Below are 15803 nucleotides of genomic sequence, written 5' to 3'. Positions count from 1 at the left end.
CCTAGGTACCAAACATGTGATTTTTTTGTTATGAATGATATTTTTAGAAATTTCAATTAAATAGAACCAAATATATAATTTTTTTTCCTTTTTCCTTTTTCCGTTCTTGTTTCTTTTTTCTTCTTTAGTTTATTCTTCTTTCTTTTTTCTTCTTTCTTTTTAGTATTTTAGCTTCCTTTCTTCTTTCTTTTTGCTCTTTAGTTTATATTTCCTCTTTTTTATTTTCTCTTCTTTTTCTTCTTTCTTTTTAGTGTTTTATATATACATCTAATTGCATTCATAATATAAATCAATAACAAAATATCTAATTAAATTAATTATTTAAAGTAATTAAATCAATTGAATATTTTAATTAAGTTATTTATATTCATTTAGAGTTGATACACCTAACTAAAAACATTCAACTCTTTATTATTATGAATACAATTCACAATTTTAAATTTTGATTACGACTATATTGATTAGTTATTAATTTAATATAAAATAATAATAATAATTTATTAATTACTACTATTTTTTACTATTATAACAATAATATTATTATAATAATTAAATATAATTATAACTATAGTTATGATTACGTATATTTAAATGTTATTAAAAAATAAATAAATTATTAATTTATAACACCAAAATAATAATATTAATATTGATTAATAATAATAGTATAAAGAGTGAGGAGAATGAGAGCAGATATTATAATATCACTTTTGGTACTAATTTTGTCATTGCCCAAAATATCCTTTATGACACAAATGGAAAAATGAATTTGTTTAGATGGTATTTTGGGGTGAAAATTGTATCAGGTACAAAAAATGTGATTTATAGGTAAAAAACGATATAAAATAAAGATCATGTATCATTTATGCGCGAAAGTGAAAGATCAGGTACCATTTATGTAGTCAACTCTTTAAATTATCAAAGTTGGACATAAGTCAAATTTCAAATATTATCAAACCTTAAAGAAATACATTAATCCTTGGTCGTAATGTTTATCCTAAACCAAACTTAAACAATAATTCATATCAAGGTAGGTATTAATAAATTTACTTTGTTTGAAGTCTAACACATCTGATCTTAACCACGGACTAACTAAGCAGGGTTAAGACTTAAGAGCATTGGTTGCAACGATTTTCCCTGTCTTTTTCTCCCCTTGTTTTACACTTTTACTTCCTTTTCCTTTAATTTGTACGGATGTCATTTTCCTTTTATTCTTTTTCACTTTCCCTTTCTCTTTACTTAAACTTTACTATATGTCAATGTACTATAACTTTTTAATTTTAATTATATGTTTTTAATTTTAATGAACTTCATATATTTTATTATTTTTGTATGAATTTAATTAGGATTCGTATTTTTTTTAATTCTCAAATATCACGATTTATGGAAACTTTTAGCTGAAATATATATGGATCGGTATGCTAGATAATTAAACTTTAAATTTGGAGTTATTACACTTTAATTTGTTCACTTTCTAGTACTCCACAAAACTTGGGCACATTGCTACAACCGCCATAATCATGGTTTGTGGAATGGGTTGTATAAATTGTGTGACCATCTTATCATATGTTATGTTGGTAACCGTGATTGAAGTTTGAGCACTTTTTATGCTCAGAGAGCAAGCTTGGTCTAATAACCAAAAAAATAAAATTAAAAATTAGACACCACAAACACAAAGGCACTAACCATAAGATTGAAAAATATAAGTTGTTTCCCAAGTCAAGTGTCATACATATATTAAATTATTAATTGAATCACTACTGTGGACAAAAAATTCTAAAAATCCTAACTCATGTATGACTCGGAATTACTCTACACCTAATTACCTACTGTATATAAGACTACATATTTATATATAGAGACGCAAAATCTAATTATTCAGTGTAAAATGCAAATATTTCTCAATCCTCCAATTATTTTATTAAACGCACAGAGAAGAATAAAGATCATCTTTGAATTATCACTTTCATTTTCTTTCTTTGGATAGAGAAGAGTCAAACTTGAACTCTAAATCCTCACCTCACCAGTCACCAATCTACTTGTAAAATAACGTAATATTAAAGAAATACCAAATAAAACCACAAAATCACTATACATTTCCTTATCATTCGGCAATTATCCTTTGGAATGTAATAAGGCAAAGTTCGATAGCTTAGTCATGATAATATGAGATACAATATTAGATATATCACAAAAAATTTTATGAGATTAAATTAGTCATAGAAATGGAATGATATGTGGATACTAATGAGACCCATTGTAAATTTGTAATCATAGTAGTGTGAAGACGAGTCGAGATATATTGTCACAGACCAAGTTGTGGGAACCAAACTCTCTCTATAAACGTAAACCCAAAACCGTCTCACAAATTACACGTTTATGTCTAGATGCAAAATTTCAAAAGTTACAAAGATATGATCATATGAATGCTAGAAAAAAGCCAACCATTTTTCTATCTTCTTAAACCTACCCTAGCAGCCACGTCCCAAATAGAGACCCAATTGTGGCCCCTGTGAAAAAAATTGGATAGCACTCACAAGTCAAATATAAGTACCCAAATTAAAGAAAAAATTAAAAGTAAAACAAACAAATATATATCTTACCAAACCCACAAAAAAACAGCTATCAACACCAAGAGTTGTTGGCAATTTTAATCAATATTATTGCACCACCAAACAGTACAATTTCGGTGTAACAGAAACACACGTAATCTAAAGTGGTAACTAAATAGATAAATCATAAATTGAAATCTAACTTATATATAGCCCATGATATGCCATTCACAATATCACTCAAATAACAACCTTTCTCAAATTTCCTAAAAAAATGAAGGTGAAGATAGAAAGCACTAGGCTTGTTAAGCCTTTCTATCAAGACACCACTCCTCTTACAACATCGGATTATGTCCCATTGTCAGTATTTGACAAGGCTACATATGACCAACACATAGCCGTGATATATGCCTACAACCCTCCCACCCAATCGAATGCCGACATCGAGCTAGGGCTCCGGAAGGCGCTGGCGGCATATCGCGCTTGGGCGGGAAGGATCGGGGAAGATAGCAACGGGAACCTCGTCGTTCTTCTGAACGACAAGGGCGTCAGGTTTGTGGAGGCATCCGTCGATTATCCCCTCGATCGTACGATGCTCCTCAAACCGTCCCCGTTTCTGTTGACCCTCCACCCTGGCGTGAAGGACGTATCGGAACTTGTGCAAGTCCAGCTCACTAGATTCTCTTGTGGATCTATGGTGGTGGGGTTTACTGCCCACCACCGCGTGGCAGATGGCCACTCATCCAGCAACTTTTTAGTTGCGTGGGGCCAGGCCACTAGGGGGCTTATGATAAGCCCCCTCCCTTTTGATGACCGCACAATATTCCCCCCTCGATGCCCACCAGAAGTCAAATTTCAGCATCGAGGGGCGGAATACATACCTAGGAATTTCAAGAAAACCTACCCCTTAATCGACCACGACACGAACGACATCGTGGTGCACAGAGTTCATTACACTGCTGAGTTCATCTCGAAGCTCAAGGCCAAGGCATCCCACAACAACAAGCGGTACACCACTATCGAAACCCTATTGGCTCATCTCTGGAGGTCCATAACTCGGGCACGGGGACTAAACCTGTCCGACACGACCAAGCTACGAATCTCGGTCGACGGCCGGTCGAGGCTAAATCCTAAAGTGCCAAATGAGTACTTTGGAAACCTAGTTCTCTGGGCTTTCGTTACGACCGAAGTAAAATATCTTCTCCACGAGCCGCTCTCGTACGCGGCCAGGCTTCTGCACGAGGCGATCGTGAAGGTGAACGACGACTACTTCAAGTCGTTCATCGACTTCGCCACCCACGAGGTGAAGGACGACGGGGAGCTCGTCACGAACACGGAATCGTCGTCCAATCCCATTTTGTGGCCCGATTTGGAGGTGGATAGCTGGCTGAGGTTTCCGTTCTACGACCTCGATTTCGGAGGAGGTGGACCGTACATTTTCATGCCGTCGTTCTCTCCGGTGGAAGGGATGTTGTTTCTTTTGCCCTCATTCTTGGGAGATGGAGGCATAGAAGTCTTTGTTCCATTGTTTCAACAAAGTTTGGAGACATTCAAAGAGATTTGCTATTCTCTTGAATAGGTTGTCGGAAAAGGACAAAACCCTAATTATATCCTCTTTATTGTCGAATTTGGTTATGCTATGCATGCATGCTACCTAAAGCTATAGTTTGATTTTGATTATATTTGTTTGTTGTTTATTTTCTATATGTAGTAGAAATATTATATTTGGTGGTATTGGGAAAAACCTTACCTACTCTTTTGTAACTTGGTTATATAATATCCAATAATACAGTTTTTGTTTATTGTTTTTTCTAGTTTTTTTATTTTATTTTCCCGGTGTTATTTGGACTAATTAAGTAGATAATCCTGCGTATGGGGAAGTAAGATATGAGGGAGGAAATTAATTAAATGTGTTGGTGGCTACCCATATACTACCACTATTCAATTTAATTTTCTCCTAAATATTAAGTACGTTATCATCTTTCAATTAAATTGAATAATAACAATTCTTGCTTGTTGTATGCATATTCCATACCAAAAGCCGCCTCTTCACAAAGTTGAGTTCCAATAATTTGTATACATCCAAAATGAAAAGTTGTAATGGATAATTCCAATGTAAATTGTAGGAAAATTCTTGTTCCTCTCATCATATATGATAGGTAATATCAATGTAAATTTTTGGAGAATAGATATCCTAGCAAGTAGTATATACCTTTAATTTAGTATATGATGAATTCTTATATTATTACGACTTTGAGATCAAAATACATGCTGCGAATTATTGTCATCGTCTAATGATACGTACGCAACAAAAGTTTTAAACAATAATAAGATCTAGATTAGTTAATTGATATTGCATTTGAGCAAGTGAATTACATAATAGAAAAATACTTATCTTGTTGGGTAACTTGTTCCTGGTTTGATCAAATTATGCAGGTGATCAATTATCAATTCAACTCTTCCAATAGAGAAAGTTGGAAAATCCTTAAGAATTCAATTTTCCGCCTTCTCTAAAACTCAGATAAATATAGTACTAAGGTGGTGTTCGGTTTCCCAGAAATAATACCAAGATATAATCAATGATTGAGTTGTGAGATTGTTTTAGTCAATGGGGGTTAACTATGACTAATTATCCAATAATTATTCATCTAGGATTGAGTTGTGTGATTAAATCTCATGAACCAAACACACTACATATTTAATCCTGGGATACAACCTTTAAATTGAACATCCCCTAACTGTTTCAAGGTTCATGAGTCCATAAACTTATATTTTTGTCTACATTAATTAATTAATAATCCAATATCTCGCCTTTCCAACCATTCATAAATTTAACTAATTAAGGAGAACTATAACTAATGTATTGTTTGAAAAAACATCATAAAAGAATAAATTTAGTGGGGTATATTTTATTAGTTATTCGTGGTTTTATTTTTATTTCTCTTTAGAATTGTGAGAGCTAAAGAGACCAAATTGATGTTAATCAAATATGCTAACTCCCCATTTGTTACTTATAATATCTAACTAAATAACATGTTCCTCCATTGGGATCGATTAATGTTAGTCCTAGATGAATTTAGACTGATTTTGGGGTTGACAAATGAACTAGAAAGATTTGCGTAAGTTGTAGTAAATTAAAATGTCAAAAAGTATTAGGTAATGACAGCATCATGCATGTTTAATATTTTTATAATATGTACTTAAATTATGGATCTATACTCTAAACCAAATTCAGCCCAGATAAAATTAGAAAAATAAATATAATATCCAACCTAACCAATTGCGTAAAGAATTGGAACTTTGCGTTTGCAACGTGACATGTATGATTTTAGTTAACCTGTCATACAGCTACTTAATCACTTGTTATTGCACTATATATATTGTGAGTCGTTTTCACAATCATTTTAATTGACTTGTTTTCTATGTTAATTAATCGATATCCTATATGATTTTGACTTATGGTTTGCGACGACAACAATTTGGTTTGTCGTTCAGATTTTAAATCATAATTAGGTGTGAATTTTCGAGTTTTCTCGTAACGTCGCCTCCTTCACATTTCGGGCTGAAATTTAAGTATATTTTTGAAAGAAAATTTGTCATTTAATCATAAGGATATCTAGTTATTCATAGTTTTTAAATTAGCAAATTAAACTGCAATTTTTCTAATTTTTATATTTTTGTAACTAGATTACAACTACGATGAAATATATTGAATTTTTGTATAATTTTTTTTATCATTATATCATATAAATAACAATTATTTAAAAACTGACCACTATAAAGTAGAATAATTCCAAAATCTTCTAGAAGTAATAACAATTACTATAATTATTCTCTAGTGGATGAAGTTAGCGTCGATATGTGTATTATTCCGTTGACTTTGGTTTTGTTTGATTTTCTTCCACCTATTTTACTTCTATAATATTTTTGTTATAATTTTTTGTAATATTGCTATTTGATGGGGTACGAACTAAACCCTAATGGCAAGCCCAATAACAGTGACGGCCCATCAGCCCAGAGCCCAAGAAAGAGTATCTGTTCGGCACCAAAGAGTTCGGCACGACCCAAGAGTTCGGACTCAGCCTACAGCTCGGTAAAAGCCGACCAGTCAAGCTCTCCTCTCAGATCGGCAAGAGCTGATCGGTAAAGTCCAGCAGTTCGGTCTCAGCATTCGACCGAACTAGGAGTTAGTGGACTCATGAAAGGCCTCCACGACCTCCGCTATACCCACGATCTATTTAGTGGTACGAAGCAGTTATTGAGCAGTTATTGCTCACCCACGATCTTGTTAGTGGGGCTGCAAACCACGACCTTAGTTCAATGTATAAATAGAACTTAGATCAGATAGAAAAGGGTTAAGCTCTCTAGAGATAAAATCATATAGCAAGTCTGTGTTGTAAGCTGTAATCCCAGATCAAGCAATACAATCTTGCCCTCCCTTCTTCCCGTGGACGTAGATTTACCTCAGTAAATCGAACCACGTAAATTCACCGTGTCGTAATTTATTTTTACGAGCATTCATCATCATCAATAATTCGCGGATTCATCACTGGCGCCGTCTGTGGGAAACAGAGAACAAAATTTGTGATAAAGCGAATTTTTGATCCATTTTTTCCACCCAAAAAATGCATACCAGATCGCAGAATACCCGTGTTCCAGCCCGTGAGAACCAGGAGGAAGCCAATCCATCCCATAGGTCGGGAAAACAGCCTAGGGATAAATCCACCACCAGTTCTCATGGCGAAGGAACAAGCCGCTCCAAAAATCGTCCCACTGAGTCTTCCCAGCAGCCCGATTTGAATGAGGCTGTTAAGCAGTTTTTGGCTGAAAAGCAGGAGGAATTCTTAACCTTCCTGCGAAAAAGCCAAAAGCAGCCGGAGACGAAAACGACGGATTCTCCTTCTCCCTCCGCACAAGAAAGTCACTACCGCAGTAGTGTCGCATCTCCCAGGAGAAAGAATCCTCAACCCCGACATATTCCAGCTCCTCCTCGGTACCGGAATCACAGGAGAACTCAATCTCCTCCATACCGACGAGATATCGGATTCGCCGTGTACGGAGCACTGAAGACTCCGTTCTCGGACGACATCACCCGAACTCCCCTACCACAGAACTACCGAACTCCGTCGATGACTTACGACGGGCTCGTGGACCCTCACGATTTCTTGGGGCGCTATCAATATAACATGGCGAACCAGGGTCTCAACGAGGTCCACATGTGCAAGCTGTTTCCCGAGCTGCTCATCGGGAACGCGAGAAGGTGGTTCGATAGCCTCCCCCAGGGCAGCATCAGATCTTACCGAGATCTAATGGATGCCTTCCACAGGAGGTTCTTTCAGAAAGCGGAAGCCCGAATCACTTCGGCTCAGCTGCTTTCCATTCGTCAAGGTCGCGACGAAAAAATTAGCGACTTTATGACAAGATTCCACAAGGAATGCCTGCAAGTAGACGATCTCAACGATCTGCTTGTCATCTCGGCATTCCAAAATGGAATCCTGCCCGGAGCTCTCTACAGGAAGCTCGTTGAGTGCGGTCCGCAGACAGCTCAGGAAATGTGGGACATTGCGGACCAGTACTCCCGGGCCGATGAGGCAGACCGTCGTAAACGGTCGTTAGACAGCTCATCGTCCCGAGGAGACAGAAGGAAGCCCGATCATAGCGATCAGGGGCATCCTCGCCGGACTCCATTTGAAAGAATTCAAAGGGCTCCGGTGCAAGACAGATTGGGACCTCGTCTCAATCCCGAGAAGCCGCCCGCTCAGTTCGTACCGCTGAACAAGCCGAGAGCGGAAATTTTCGAACTGCACTCTGACCTATTCGAAAAGCCAAAGCGGATGACGAAATCAGCCGCGCGCCGACCACAGGATAACTACTGCTCCTACCATCAAGACCACGGTCACGATACTGAGGAGTGCAGAAACTTGGCTGCAGGTATCGATGTTCTTGTGAAGGCAGGGACATTGAAAAAATACCGAAGTAAGCAGCCAAAGAAGAATAAAAAGCAGAGTGGTGCGAACTGCGCCCCTCAGGATCCGAAAAGGCAGCCGGATCCCGAAGACGATGACGAGCCGCAATATGATGGAGTAATCCAGACTATTGACGCGCTCCCTGCCGGGAAGACCAAGTCGTCCCTAAAGTCAGAACGCAGAGGCTCCAATCGAGAGGAGCCAACGCATAAAAGGCTGAAGCAGGACGAAGTGATTACGTTCTCGGCTGCTGATCCCGTCCCGGCCATCTCTCCTCACCAAGACGCCATTGTCATCCAAGCCGGAGTGGCAAACAAACTGATCCACAGGGTGTTTGTGGATACAGGAGCGTCGGTTAGCATTCTTTTTAAAGAGTGCTTCGACAAACTAGAAGTGGACCCAGCTCGGCTCAGTCCGGCTCCGCTTCCCCTGAAGAGCTTCGCCCAGGAGGACACCCGCCCTGAAGGTATTATCAGCCTTCCGATCACGGTGGGGAAAGCGCCTACTAGCTCCAGTACGTTGATTGAGTTTTTCGTGGTGAAAGCTCGGTCCCCGTACAACATCATCCTGGGAAGAGACTGGCTCAACACAGTTCGGGCCATTTGCTCCACTTATCACCTCACCATCAAGATCCCTACTAAAGGAGGGATAGCGGTCATCCGAGGTGACCAAAAGAGAGCAAAGGAATGTCTGCAAATTGCGCTTAGAAGTGCCGAGCAGTCAGATCGGCACCACCAAGCATAGCAATCACAGCAGCCGGAGTCAGAGGCGATGACCGAAGTCATACCGGAGCCGAACTCGATGACAGTTCAGTTGTACGAAGACGATCCATCCAGAACGGTTAAAATCGGCTTCGCGGGAACGCCCCTACTTCGGGAAAAAACCATCCAGCTCCTCAAGGAGTATAAAGACGTCTTTGCATGGTCTCCGTTGGACATGACCGGAGTGCCCCCCGAGGTAATCACTCATCGGTTAAATATTGATCCTTCAGTCCGGCCGATAAAACAGAAGCAAAGACTCTTTGCGGCAGAACGAAGTCAAGTCATCCATGACGAAGTCCGTCAATTATTGAAGGCGGATGTGTTATTCGAAGTGAAGTATCCTTCGTGGGTGGCCAATCCTGTCATGATCAAGAAAAAGGAAGGAGGATGGCGGATGTGCATAGATTTCACCGATCTAAATAAGCACTGTCCCAAAGATTGCTATCCCCTTCCGAACATAGATAAAAAAGTAGAAGCTTTGATAGGCTTTGAAATTTTTTGTTTTCTTGATCTGTACAAAGGATACCATCAAGTTTTAATGGATGAGATTGACGCTTCAAAAACGGCCTTCATTACTGATTTCGGCATTTTCGCTTATAAAAAGATGCCATTCGGTTTAAAGAATGCCGGAGCCACTTATCAAAGGATGGTAGACAAGCTTTTTCGGCACCTGATTGGAAAGGAGGTCGAAGTGTATGTTGACGATATAGTCGTCAAAAGCAAAAGCACTTCGGAGTACGAGCACAACCTCAAGTCCACTCTCGACGTGCTCAAGAAAGCCAACCTCAAACTTAATCCCCAAAAGTGTACCTTTTTGGTAGATTCGGGAAAGTTTCTGGGTTGTTGGGTTTCAAAGGACGGACTCAAGGCAAACCCCTCAAAAGTTCAAGTCGTTCAGAACATGGCAATGCCGAAGTCCATACATGACGTGCAAAGGCTAACCGGATGTCTAGCCGCACTGAATCGATTCCTTTCCCAAGCAGCCGAAAAGCAACTGCCGTTCTTCAAGGTGTTGAAAAAGGCACCAAAGTTCGAGTGGGGAGCCGAGCAGAAAAAGGCCTTTGACGAACTCAAAAGTTATCTAGCCGAGCTTCCTATTCTCTCTGCTCCAACCGAAGCCGAAGTAATATTCTTATACTTAGCGGCATCGGATCAAACCATCAGCGCGGTGCTTGTACGAGAAGAAGGCCTAAAGCAGCTTCCCATCTACTTTACAAGCCGAGCATTAAGAGGTCCAGAAACAAGGTATCAACCTCTGGAAAAAATTGCTCTGGCACTAGTAAATGCAGCAAGGAGACTGCGGCCATACTTCTATGCTCACAAGGTATGCGTCTTAACTGATCTGCCACTTCGGCAAGTGTTGACCAAACCAGAAGCATCAGGCAGAATCGCCAAGTGGGCTATAGAGTTGGGAGAGCACACAATTGAATATCTACCTCGGAAAGCCATCAAGGGACAAGCCTTGGCAGATTTTCTTGCAGAAGCAAAGTTCGATCAAGCAATTCCTGTTATTGCCGAACAGAAGAATTCTGCCAATGCCGAACTAGCACAGCCCTTGGAATCCGAAGTAGAGCCGCCGGACTGCTGGAGCGGATTCGTAGATGGAGCTTCAAACAAGATGGGAAGTGGAGCTGGTATTTTACTTGTCGCTCCCGACGGACACGAGGTAACCTACTCACTTCGGTTCCTATTCCCCACTACTAATAATGAAGCCGAGTACGAAGCCCTCCTGGCCGGACTCCAGTTAGCGCAAAGTCTACTCGTCAAATCTCTCAAAGTCCATTGTGATTCACAAGTCATAGTAAATCACATGTTGGGTACAAGTGAAGCCCGTGACGAGAGAATGAAGAAGTATTTGGACAAAGCGCAAAGCATCAGCCGAAGTTTCTCCTATTTTCGGATAATCCGCATTCCCAGAGCGGAAAATAGCCGAGCAGATACCTTAAGTAAGTTGGCCTCAGATCCGAGCTCAAAGGCGGAAGAATTAATGCATCGAAGCATTGAGGAAGCCGAGGTACATTCAGTATCCAGCTCGCCGAACTGGATGACGCCGATCTTGCAGTATCTGGATCAAGGACAATTGCCCGAGGATAAGAGAGAAGCTCGGAAGATCACGTGCCGAGCACTTCGGTACGAACTTCATGAAGGAGTCCTCTTTAGAAAGTCTTACCTCCAGCCGTTATTGCGGTGCGTAGGACCAGAAGAGACGGACTACATCCTCAGAGAAGTTCATGAAGGATCGTGCGGTAGCCACATCGGAGCCAGAGCTTTAGCTAAAAAAGTTCTGAGATGGGGATATTATTGGCCAACCATGGTACAAGAGGCAGTGCAGCTCGTCAAGAAGTGTACGAAGTGCCAAATTCATGCAAATGTCCCAAGGATGCCGCAGACCGATCTATACACTATGCAAAGCCCTTGGCCTTTCATGCAATGGGGCATAGACATAGTGGGACCACTTCCTCAAGCTCCTCGGCAAATGAAATTCCTTATCGTTGCCGTGGACTACTTCACGAAGTGGGTGGAGGCTGAACCATTAGCTACGATAACGAGCTCAAAGGCATTGGACTTCGTCTGGAAGAACATAGTGTGCCGATTTGGCATACCCCACATCCTCATCTCGGATAATGGGACTCAGTTCACCGACAAGACGTTCAAGAATTGGTGCCAAGAGCTGAACATTCAACAGCGGTTCACTTCGGTCTCCCATCCCCAAGCAAACGGACAAACGGAAGTAACGAACCGGATTCTGGTGAAAGGGTTAAAAGCTCGGTTAGAACAAGCCAAAGGACAATGGGTAGAAAATCTCCCTCAAGTCCTATGGTCCTATCGAACTACACCCAAAACCTCCAACGGTGAAACTCCGTATAGTCTGGTGTACGGCACTGAAGCCGTAATTCCGGTGGAGATCGGCGTACCCAGTCCCCGAACTCTAAATTTCTCCTCAGAAATGAATGACGACGGACTGAGAGCAGAACTAGATCTCGCCGAAGAAAGAAGAGAATTGGCGTGCATAAAAGCAGCCAAGTATAAGGAGCAAGTAGCCCGGTATTTTAACCAAAGGGTGAAAAAGCTTCAATTTCAAGTGGGAGATCTCGTCTTGAGAAACAACGAAGTAAGCCGAGCAGAAAAGCTGGGCAAACTCGAACCCACATGGGAGGGTCCGTATCGGGTGTCAGAAGTCCTCGGCAAAGGGTCTTATAAATTGACTCACATGTCAGGAGAACAAGTACCCCGAACATGGCACGTCTCCAACCTCAAGAAGTTCCACTTGTAAGAGACAAAGTCCGGTCAGTCTGTCTTGTGTCTAGTTCGGTCATAGGGGTACATGTTTTTATTTGTTTGTTTTTACTTGTACCTTTTACTTGTCGTTTTATAAAAAGTTTAAAGTTTTTTCTTTCGTCTTTTTCATTTTTTCTCTATGTGTTTTGTCTCTATGTGCTTGTCGTCTCTTACAAATGGTACCAAGGTATATCGTTCTTTAAAGACTGATCCCCTTTTTAGATCGATTATTAAAGACTATTGTGAGTCCAAGCTTCTAAGGAGGATATAAGACCACAATTCAGCTTAACAAGCAGTCCGTCTGAAACGAACTGCAATAAGCCAACGATTGTGAGTCCAAGCTTCCAAGGAGGATACAAGACCGCAATTCAGCTTAACAAGCACTTCGTCTGAAACGAACTGCAATAAGGGAAAGTCCGATCCACGCGATAAACCTCGCCGAATTAGGACGACCAAGTTCGGTCAAAGAAGTTTACCTCATAAGACCGGGGACGACCATGTCCAGTCAAAGAGGTTTACTGCATAAGACCACTTCGGTTAACTGGGAAAGTCCGATCCACGCGATAAAACTCGCCGAATTAGGACAAGGGAAAGTTCGATCCCGGCGACAAAAATCGCCAAATTAGAACACAAACCAAGTCCGGTCAAAGATGTTTATTTCATCAGACCAAAGACGAGTCCGGTCAAAGATGTTTATTTCATCAGACCAAAGACGAGTCCGGTCAAAGATGTTTATTTCATCAGACCAAAGACGAGTCCGGTCAAAGATGTTTATTTCATCAGATCAAAGACGAGTCCGGTCAAAGATGTTTATTTCATCAGACCAAAGACGAGTCCGGTCAAAGAAGTTTACTTCATAAGACCAAGGACCAAGTCCGGTCAAAGAAGTCTACTTCATAAGACCGAGGACAAGTACGATGAAATTTTTTCGCTAAGCTGTAAATACAGTGTTAGAAGCGAAAACAAATTTCATTTTTCAAATCTTGTTCGGCATACAACTCCGCTACCCTACAAAATGGCGTTACGCTATTACAAAGGACTATTCTACTGTCCAGGGTTGCTGAAGTTAAGCCACCTATCTGCAAAACCCTCTGGAAGCCGAGTTCGGTTGTTCCGAGCAGATGAAGAATAAGCAGGTCGACGAGATGCTATCCTCGACCCAACGCCTCTTCCCCGAGCCCGAGAAGTCCTAACACCTCGGCGATGAAGAGTCTCTGCAATAAGCATCTGCTGATCGTGCTCGCTCATAGTCACAACTCCTCGGCGAATTTCAGTCCGTCCCTGTCTTGACGATTCCGGTTGCTCCTGAGCCCGTTCTCGTCTTGACGTTTCCGGCTGTGCCGGAGTTCGTTGTTGACTGGGAGTAGGATTTTGAACAAGGGAACCAGAGGTTTGATCTGGAGTGCGAGCATCTGTTGCCACGATATGCCGAAGGAATCTTTCTATGGAGGGGCGCCGAGAAAGAACAATGTCGTACCGAGAAGCCCAGCGCCGTAATGATTTCACAACTTGTTGGCAAGCCGAGCTCTCCAGCGCATTGTTCCTCCGGAGTACATGATATTCCTCCCACAGTTCGTCAACTCGACTCTGAACATCTGATATGGTCAAGCCCCCGCGCACACGGATGTAATCCTCGTACGCAGTCCTCTCAGCAATGGTCGTATTCAGCTCGGCCTCCAGATCCTTCTTATCGGACTCTAAGTCCTTATTATCGGCCTCCAGCTTCACTAAACGAGCCAGAAGCTCGTCATTCTTCGTCTGATCGGCTATAGCTCTTCTCTCAGCTTCGTCCAAAGCCGAAGAGTACAGCCGTTTCCAGTGAAGTATCTCCATCTCCTTGGGTACAAAGCAGCTATATTAGTTCGGCAGATGTACCGAGCAGATAGTAAAATACTACAGGAATAAAGGCGAGTACGAAAAGCTATACGAAGACAAGTGTAGAGAATTTTTCGTTCACAAGGAAAATTTTTTACACTAGGAGGGCTTCAAGGCCATTTTACAAGGAAGAAACTAGACTAAGAGAAGGGAGACGAAATCATACTCCGCCAGCTTCGTCTCCGGCTCCTTGGTCTGGTTCAGCTTCTTTCTCCTGAGCCTCGCCTCCTGCCGGCCTCGCCTCCGCCTCCTGATCGGCTTCCTTCTCCGGATGCCCGGCCCGCTCGACTTCGGCCTCCAGCTCCAGCAGCTCGGCCTCACCCTCTCCGTTGTAAGTCGAAGCGGGTGAAACGGGTCCCACGGAGGCAAAGATAGCCTCCAGGTTCTCGTCCCGATCAGCTCGACAACTCCGGACTCGGTCTGCAGAAAGCAGGACCGAGGATGAAGCGAGCTCCTCCAGGAGCGGCAGATTCTGAAGCCGAGCTGCTATCTCTCGGCTGTACAGAGGCAGCACGACGTCGGCCCCCTGCTCGCCCTTATCGGCAATTAGCCTTACCAGGCTACCGACAAAGGCCGAGAACTGGCTGCTCAAAAAGAGTTTCTCCGTGTAAACACGGAGAGCTTCCCCTTGGGCAACCACGGCAGCAGCATCACTCCGCTTCGTCTGCTCTCGCTGGATGACGAGCTGGTTTTTGGCAAACTGAGCTTCATCCTGGGCCGAAATCCTAGCAGCTCTGGCCTTCTCAAAGTTAGCCTCAGCCTGTTCGGCCCGATGACAAGCAGCCGCCAACTTCCTCTGCATCTCGGCATAGTCATTGGACGCTTTGGAGAGTTCGACGGCGACGAGCTTGGAGAGCATATCGTTCCTCTGAAAATGAATAAAGAAAAAAGTCAACAAAGGGGCCACAAAAAATACAGGAAAAAAAGCAAGGCCAGAAAATCAAGAAGAGAATTCACCTCGGCGAAGTCCGTGGGCCATAAAAACGGCTCACAGATATGTTCCGAAGGAGGCGCCAAGACCACGTCCTTCTCTGGCGCTCTCGGGGGCTTCTGAGCCCTCCCCTTCCCCTTTGCCGAAGTCGACTCCGGCTTCTTCGGATCCGAAGAGGTTTTTTGCCTTTTCGGAGTCCTCTCGGCATCAGACGCCGAGCTGGTGGTTTTCGGCCTCTCCGGCTCCTTGGACTCCGAAGATTTGCGGCTAGCTTTACTCAGCATGTACACTGCCAAAAAGCAAGAAAGCAAAGTCAGATTTTCTTTGTTAAAGCAGTAGAGCATAAAGATAAAGAGAAATCCTCACCCTCGGCCTCTTCGTCCGAAGACGAGATGTCGAACACAACGTCGCCCTTGACGAGCTCAGACTCCTTGTATTG

The 15803-nt window shown here is 42.1% G+C and overlaps 1 protein-coding gene across 1 annotated transcript; it reads left to right on the top strand.

Annotated features, from left to right (window-relative positions):
- Positions 1-2810: 2810 nt before the first annotated feature.
- Positions 2811-4354, top strand: LOC121811259 (agmatine coumaroyltransferase-2-like). The gene has a single exon (XM_042212086.1). The coding sequence runs from the start codon at positions 2827-2829 to the stop codon at positions 4129-4131; it is 1305 nt and encodes a 434-aa protein (XP_042068020.1). The 5' UTR covers positions 2811-2826; the 3' UTR covers positions 4132-4354.
- The last annotated feature ends 11449 nt before the right edge of the window (positions 4355-15803 follow it).

The sequence above is a fragment of the Salvia splendens genome, chromosome 7, assembly GCF_004379255.2.
Source record: "Salvia splendens isolate huo1 chromosome 7, SspV2, whole genome shotgun sequence".
Taxonomy (NCBI): domain Eukaryota; kingdom Viridiplantae; phylum Streptophyta; class Magnoliopsida; order Lamiales; family Lamiaceae; genus Salvia; species Salvia splendens.
Note: the sequence above shows the minus strand (reverse complement) of the source record. Positions and strands in the feature narration are given on the sequence as shown.